Genomic DNA, 8,418 nt, shown 5'->3' with positions numbered 1-8,418 from the left:
TCTGGTGGATGAAGGAATCCTGACACCGGCACCAAGGAAGATGGTGGAGGAAGCCAAACTCAAAGATTCGAAGGTCAAAGACTATCTACTCCAGGCAATAGATAAACAAATTCTAGAGACAATTCTCGACAAAGGGACATCGAAGGCAATCTGGAATTCAATGAAGCAGAAGTATTGAGGATCCACTAAGGTGAAAAGGGCTCAATCTCAAGCACTAAGAGGAGAGTTTGAGATTCTCACCATGAAAGAAGGAGAAAAGGTAGACAGTTACCTAGGTTGAACTTTGTCTACAATAAACAAAATAAATTCAAATGGCGAGACAATTGAGCAAAGTACAGTTGGGTCATTAAGGTACTTAGATATTTGACTCACAAATTCAATTACGTTGTATCCTCAATAGAGGAGCCAAATGATTTAAGTACGTTAAGCACCAATGAAGTGCACAGAAGTTTGTTGGTTCAAGAATAGAGGATGCATGGCTATTATGAAGAAGAGCTTATATTGAAAATGGCTCATGAAGACAAAGCAAACATAGGTAGAGGTCGAGGCGCGTTCAGAGGAGGAAATGATCGAGGAAGAGGAAGACAACCTCTAAGAGAAGCAATTATTGAGTGTTTCAAATGCCATAAGTTGGGACACTTTCGATATGAATGTCCTGACTGGGAAAAGAAAGCAAATTATGTTGAGTTAGAAGAAGAAGAGTTTTTGTTGATGTCATATGTAGAGCATCATGAAACAAAGAGGGACACGGTGTGGTTCCTCGACTCAAGATGCAGTAATCACATGACTGGGAACAAAAAATGGTTCCTTGATCTGGAAGAAGAGTTTAGTCAAATAGTAAAACTTGAGAATGACACAACAATGGACGTGGTTGCAAAAGGAAGCATAAGAGTGGAAGTGAATGGCATAATTCAGGTGATTTATGTTGTTTATTATATTCCTGAGCTTGAAAACAATTTATTAAGCTTAGGGTAAACAATTTATTAAGCTTAGGGTTTAGGGTTTATGGTAACTCTCTTTTCGCTATATTATTCCTTGAGTGGAATATTAGAACTATCAAATTATAAAATTTTGATGAAATTGTAAAGTTTTGATAATTTTTAATCTATTAAATTATGTTTAGATTTCACTTTTGACTCTTTAGTTTTTTTTTTTCCATTTTGATGTCTTAAATTATAAATTTAAACTTTAGTCTCTTAAATATTTTAATTTTGATAATTTTTAATCTATTAAATTATGTTTAGATTTCACTTTTGACTCTTTAGTTTTTTTCCATTTTGATGTCTTAAATTATAAATTTAAAGTTTAGTCTCTTAATTTTTTTTTTCTATGTTAGTTTCTTAAATTATAAATATATTAGTATTTTTTTTATATCAGTTGGCTGCTTAGATCTATCAAAACAAATTAAAACAACATATGTAAACTAAATGATCCAAATAGATCCAAAAAAATAAAAAAAACAAATAGAACAGAAAAAAAAAAACTTAAAGAAATTAAAATAAAATCTAAATGTAGCTGAAGAGATGAAAAGGTCAAAATCAAATTATAAAGGATTTCATTTATCAAATACCAAATGATGGTATTAATAGCTTGAAAGTTATATATGATGAACTAAAATGAAGATTATTAATTTTAAAATTTAAAAAGTACATCGTTATTACATAATATATTAATCAATTGATGATATAATAAAATGAATGAATGACTTAATATGGCATTTCGCCAGGACGGTTGCCAGGGGGAGAATAATTGCAAGTAACAAAAGTGCCACCATTATCACATTTCACTTTGGCACATCCAATACGTAGTGATTTTCTCCAAACAACTTGAGTATAATGGTTGCATTCACCATCAAAACATATGTTACGATATGAATCATAATGTGGTTTCTCTTCCGCCCACAATTTCACCGCCTCCTTGCCGCTCATGTCGCCGGTGCTTATTGCGATATTCTCGCCGTAACGGTTATTACCGGAGTGCTTCAATTGACAATCCTTACGTTGATTGGCATAGGTACGTGCAAAAGCAGCAACACTTTTGTCCCAAACCACATCGGGAATTTGAATCAAAGTACTAACGTTGAATCTTGCTATGTTGTGTGCTTTAACGTAGTCTGATGGTGAGTTTTGGGCATGTGCAATGTCACCCATTATAATAAGTGATAAGCCCAACACACATAATAGAGAAAATGAACCCATTTTTTTCTCTTAGTATTAATTGATGTTTGATGATAATTGTTGAAGCTATTGTGATGTATTTATAGGGATTTTTTATAACGTGAATATTTGGTAATTGAAAAGGTTAATATTTTTGTCCAAAAAATAGATACTTAAGGTTATTTATTATGTATGAGTCAAAAAAACAAAGGTTATTTATTATGTAAGAAATACAAGCGACGTGGGTTATAGAAAATTTTAAAAAGGAAATTGCGTCCGCCAATTGTAACGTAATTCTCATGATCGACTAGATTAACCGTGTTTTTGGTTTTAAGAAAATTAATTTTTTTGTAGATTGAATTTGTAAAATTAATTTTTTTGGTAAATTGAATTTGTAAAATTAATTTTAAAATTTTATTATTATTATTATTTATTATTTATTATTATTATTATTATTATTATTTATTATTATTATTATTATTATTATTATTATTATTATTATTTTGACTTACCACGATAGTAATGTTACAACTGCATTCAAATTTTCTTTTAAAAAATATAAAATGTTTGCTAACAAAACATAAGAACAAAAAAAAAGGGTACCAGTTCAAATTTGGTACTATAAAATTATATATAACTTACGTACAAGGTCAATGACAAAATCAAATATGAGATTTCGTTGTGTGAGTAAATTACGGTAGAATTTGTTATTATTTTTAAGATAAAAAAATTATATATATATATATATATATAACTTAATTTAAAAAATTTAAAAATGGAAAATAATAATTAAAAATTAACGGAGACCGATCATTTAATATTAGAAGATGTGCATGAACATTCACATTGAATTAATATCAATTTATGTTTTTACCAAACAAACATAATTTATTTTCTATTATATCGTTAACTTCATCCCTTTATACACGCCACTATTTAATTTCCACATCAAAATTATTCATTAAATATTAGGAAATTAAAAATCAATGATAGGACGAAATTGTGTAATTTTTTAAATTGGAGGTTAAAATTTTAATATAATTTTAAGGATTAATGTTGTGAATTGATATTAATAATAGAAGAACAAAACGTACATTTAAGTAAAAAAAAATACTTGTGATATTATTTGGATTAAATCTGGTTATCATATTTTAGCGGATGGATTGAGTGAGACAGGTGAACCTTTGAGTGACATTATTTGAAATAAATTATTTCCTCTAAAAATTTCTCTTTTCGCAAGAAAATTTGTGGTTAATAGATTAAAGATTATTTGGCTACTTAATGGGTGGCTTGAACAACATTCATTTTTGTTTGTCGGTGCATGCGATAGGACAAAAATAATTGAATACTTATTTTTTAAGTGTTCTATTTTTGGTAGGGTATCGAGAGAAATTGAGCTAACTTAAGATTACAAGTGTTTTCAGAATGAAATCTCTCTTCACATTAAACAGTTCGAAAGTTTGTATTTTAAGACAAGATATTGCATCAAAGACTTCAAATTATTGAATGTGTGGATCATTTGGAAGGCTCCTAATAAAGTACTCTTTAACCAAGACATTATAACATCACTTACTTTACCCGATCATGTTATGGTCGCATCATGGTCGTGGCTCAAAGTTAAAGCTAAATGATTTTCTTATGATTTCAACCAATGGTGTCAAGAATCTCTCGAATGCCTAGTTACCATGTTGCACTACAAGAAAACCGGCGATTAGCCACGGTTAATTATCCACGATCACGATGACTGTATGTAATTTAAAAAAATTTGTCACGGTTATGAACGACTAACATTATAATAAGTGTGCGTTGATTCCCTCTTTTCCAATTTGGCTCGTTTTCATTTTTTTTTTTCAGTTGCTCTTTTTTTAAATTCCCTATTTTCCATCTAAATCCCTAAAAATCCAGAACTCAACAGTAACATCGTTTCATCTAAATCCCTAAAAATATTATTCACCATTGTTTCACCACCGTACCGTTTCGACATACGTACTGTTTCATGCCGTAACACCACTGTTTCACTCTTACGCCACAGTTTCGACTCATTCGACCCTACCTTTCACCTTTACGTCAATGTACACCATCATAACGACATCGAAAAATCTATCATCTCTGATTTAGTTAGTCGCGAGTTTCTCCAACATTCTATTTTGCCTGGTGAATCCTCCATCACTTTTTAGAGGGATCAGAAGTGTAAGTAAAATCAATCTTTAAAATATGTCAATTGGCTCCTGAAAATATTTTTCTGGATACTGTTGCTGCTGAATTAAAAATTTGATTTCTAATTTCAAATGACAGTGAATGTATGACCTTCTTTTAGGTTTCAATTTTTGCAGCTGATACCGACACATAAGGACTTGCTCTTTTCAGCTTCTTCTTCAGGTTCTATTTTTTTATCTTTAAGTTCTGTTTTTTACAAACTTATTTGGCGATTATGTTCTTTAGGTCGTGTCTTTTTATTGTGGTAGTTGAAGAATTTTGTGTTTTTGTTTTTAGAGTTGGGGATTGTTGAGTTTGTAGTGTTTTTTTTTTATATTCGTTTCTGTTCATTGATTTGTATGTGTTTTTGAAATTTGATATATGTTGAGATTTCTTCGTCTACTGATTTTTTATCGCAGGATCAAGGAGATTGAATATTAACTTTGTGGTTGTTTAATCATTTGATTTCATTCATTTTACTCTAATATGAATAATTGTTATTGTTGTTCTTAATGATGTTTCTCTGTGTATAATTATTGTTGTTGCTTATGTTTGATAATAATCTATTCCTTTGTGTTATGTGTAGATTTCACTTGTTATTTTACTTGGTAGTATATGCTAGTGGATTTCCTTGATTGTAACGCTGTCCAAGATAGTTCACCAATTTTGTACTCATAACATAGTATGCCAATCTTTCACAACATTCATTTCCTATAAAAAATGTTTCAAATTCAGCATCATATAGCTTCTTCATATTATAACACACAAGCATACATTACATACTAAAATTAACTTACATCATGCAATTTAACACATCATTGATTCTATTTCTAAGAAACAAAAGAACAAAATATAATTTTATACCAAGAATGAACCAACAAGCTTTCCAATTTCCAGTCTTTTTCTTGTTGGCAGGTTTTCTATTGATGTTAATAGTTCCATCTTGTGTATAAATTTCATCTTCTGCCATACTAATAATACAGTTTCCTTATTCGCCGATTCTTTTTCGCTTTGTTATCTTCAAAGAATCAGACCCCTACAAATTCGTTTGCAGGCTTCCTGAAAAAAAAATGGATACATAAGTTGAATTCGTTGGCATTCAAAGACACTTCCAAAACATGTTTCGAGAGTTTGGCCATATGAAAGTTCCGAAACATAATTTTTTTTTAAGTTTTATTTTCTTTAATATTGATATATTGTAGTGCCTAGAAATAGAGGTGTGTTTGGCCAAATTATTCGCAACTTGATAGGTGATGGTGCAGAGAGAATTCCACCAACAACATCAAACAAACAACGAAACGAAGCAAATCGTCCAATTAGGCAGCGTCATCGAGGAAAAGATGTCAATGATGATGTCGTTGAACCTACTGAGCATTCACAGATGGAGGAGGATGTCTCTAAGCCTCATATGGAACAGGCTGAGGAACAATATGTGTAACACCCCGTTTTTCAAAGCGAGGATATATTTTTTTTTCAAAAGTAATTAAAAACAAACAAAGAATTAAATCAGGAAATGCCTTTGGATAAATAATTGAGTCATTATAATTTACAAGCAGCGGAAAAGTTTCTCCAATTATAAATCCAAAACATTTACACAACAACAAATGGTACATGGAACCCATTCAAATAAGATGTCAAACTGACAATATTAGTATAAGTACAATTTTCCAAACTAAAAATACTTCAATCCAAAAAGAAGGACACCTAGTCCCTATACATCATCCTAATCTGATCATCCTACCAAAAAGATATACACCCTGAGTGATCTCCACGCGCCCCGTGAGATCCTCCTAACGTAACTGCAGTCAAGCGTTCCAATCTCCATTCCCGTCCGTAGGGTACGAACCGGTAGGACCGTCCTGACTCTCATCTGATGGCAAAGCCCAGATTTCCACAATAATTGTAAAGGGTCACCAACCAAAAAAAAATAACAGTTAACACATAGCAATTAAGTTTTTAAATGCTCAAAATAACTTTTCAACTAAGCATGCACCTTAACAGGATTTTCAATATGCGAAAGGTTCATACAATACTTGCCAATTAAAATGAAAGTAAAATGAGGTTCTCAATCTCCTAATTAACACATAACAAAACAAGACATGGATAAGTTAATGAGTAATCAATCGTCTAACTCGAACTGAGGATTTTCACTGAGCCAATCGATTGGGAAATCGATTGGGGTGAAGGTTTTTAATGAAAACAGAATCCTGGGCTGAATCAATCGATTTGGCAATCGATTGAGTGAGTACTGAGCCCCCAGGTTTTAAGCCAATCGATTTCCAAATCGATTTGGTCGAATATGGATGAGTCCCTGACTTAAGGCCCAATCGATTGGGCAATCGATTTCGTAAATGATTTTCGAAAACTGATTACAAAATCGATTGGCTAATCGATTTTGTCCATTTGGCCAAGTCCCTGTCTACCATCCAATCGATTGGGAAATCGATTTCCCTGATCATTTTTCCAAAAATTTATGAATTAACTCAAGTCATTTCTAATCAAGTTCACAACCGAACACTTAGCAATTCCTACGCGATTACCACGGCAATTGGGATCTCGATAACCATCATACTTACACCCAATAACCAACACATAACACTTAGCACCTTCAACGTAATTACCACGATAAATCAAAATTCAAATCACTCAATCATAAACTCAAATCAAATACGACTCGCGTGCCAAGCACCCTAATGCAATGCGTATATGCCAAAATGCATGGACTCGGAATTCCAAACCAAAACCCTCCTCGAAGGGCCGTAAAAAATAGTTTTGCAATCCATCGCACGCACACACGCTAATCAATACATAACACTTAGCAATTTCAACACAATTACCACGACAACTCAAATTCAAAACACTCAATCATAGACTCAAATCAAACACGACTCGCGTGCCAAGCACCCTAATGCAATGCGTATATGCCAAAATGCATGGACTCGGAATTCCAAACCAAAACCCTCCTCGAAGGGCCGTAAATCATAATTGTACCGCCCATCGCAGGCCAAAGTACCAATTACCGAGGTGCCACCTATCACGGGTCTGCACGATTTACTAAAAAGCGTAAACCATAAACGTACTGCCTATCACGGGCCCGTATCGTTTATCGAGGTGCCACCTATCACGGGTCTGCACAATTTACCCAAAAACGAAAACCATAAACGTACTGCCTATCACGGGCCCGTATCGTTTATCGAGGTGCCACCTATCACGGGTCTGCACAATTTACCCAAAAACGAAAACCATAAACGTACTGCCTATCACGGGCCCGTATCGTTTATCGAGGTGCCACCTATCACGGGTCTGCACGGTTTACTAAAAAGAATGTAAATTGTAGTCGTACCGCCTATCACAGGCCAAAGTACTATCTACCAAGGTGCCACTTATCACGGGTCTGCACGATTTACTAAAAAGCGTAAACCATAAACGTACTGCCTATCACGGGCACGTATCGTTTACCGAGGTGCCACCTATCACGGGTCTGCACGATTTACTAAAAAGAATGTAAATTGTAGTCGTACCGCCTATCACAGGCCAAAGTACTATCTACCAAGGTGCCACCTATCACGGGTCTGCACAATTTACCCAAAAACGAAAACCATAAATGTACTGCCTATCACGGGCCCGTACCATTTATCGAGGTGCCAACTATCACGGGTCTGCACGGTTTTCAAAAACGTAAATCATAAATGTACCGCCTATCACAGGCCAAAGTACTATTTATCAAGGTGCCACCTATCACGGGTCTGCACGATTTACAAAAAGGATGAAAATGCATGAACATATACCGACTCCATTCACAACAAACGTTAAGCAAATGCAGATATTAAAAGATTCCCCATTTTTAATATCCATTTAACTTAAACGGTTCTCACGACAAACATTAAGCAAACAGACATATTAAGAGATTCCCCATTCTTAATACTCTTTCGACTTAACTGATTTTTCAAAACAAACATTAAGCAAATCAAGACATTAAGAGATTACCTATTCTTAATGCTCATTTAACTCAACGATTTTCCAAAACAACATTAGGTAAACCGAGATATTAAAAGATTCCCCATTT

General features: G+C 33.4%; 1 protein-coding gene across 1 annotated transcript; it reads right to left on the bottom strand.

Annotated features, from left to right (window-relative positions):
- Positions 1-1,706: 1,706 nt before the first annotated feature.
- Positions 1,707-2,198, bottom strand: LOC101511363 (pathogenesis-related protein PR-1 type-like). The gene has a single exon (XM_004485602.3). The coding sequence runs from the start codon at positions 2,196-2,198 to the stop codon at positions 1,707-1,709; it is 492 nt and encodes a 163-aa protein (XP_004485659.1).
- Between the last annotated feature and the right edge of the window lie 6,220 nt (positions 2,199-8,418).

The sequence above is a fragment of the Cicer arietinum genome, chromosome 1 (assembly GCF_000331145.2).
Source record: "Cicer arietinum cultivar CDC Frontier isolate Library 1 chromosome 1, Cicar.CDCFrontier_v2.0, whole genome shotgun sequence".
In the NCBI taxonomy this organism is placed as follows: domain Eukaryota; kingdom Viridiplantae; phylum Streptophyta; class Magnoliopsida; order Fabales; family Fabaceae; genus Cicer; species Cicer arietinum.
Note: the sequence above shows the minus strand (reverse complement) of the source record. Positions and strands in the feature narration are given on the sequence as shown.

Bases quoted from the DNA above. Each gene is read 5' to 3' on its own strand.
- LOC101511363 (XM_004485602.3), bottom strand. From the start codon at position 2,198: ATGGGTTCATTTTCTCTATTATGTGTGTTGGGCTTATCACTTATTATA.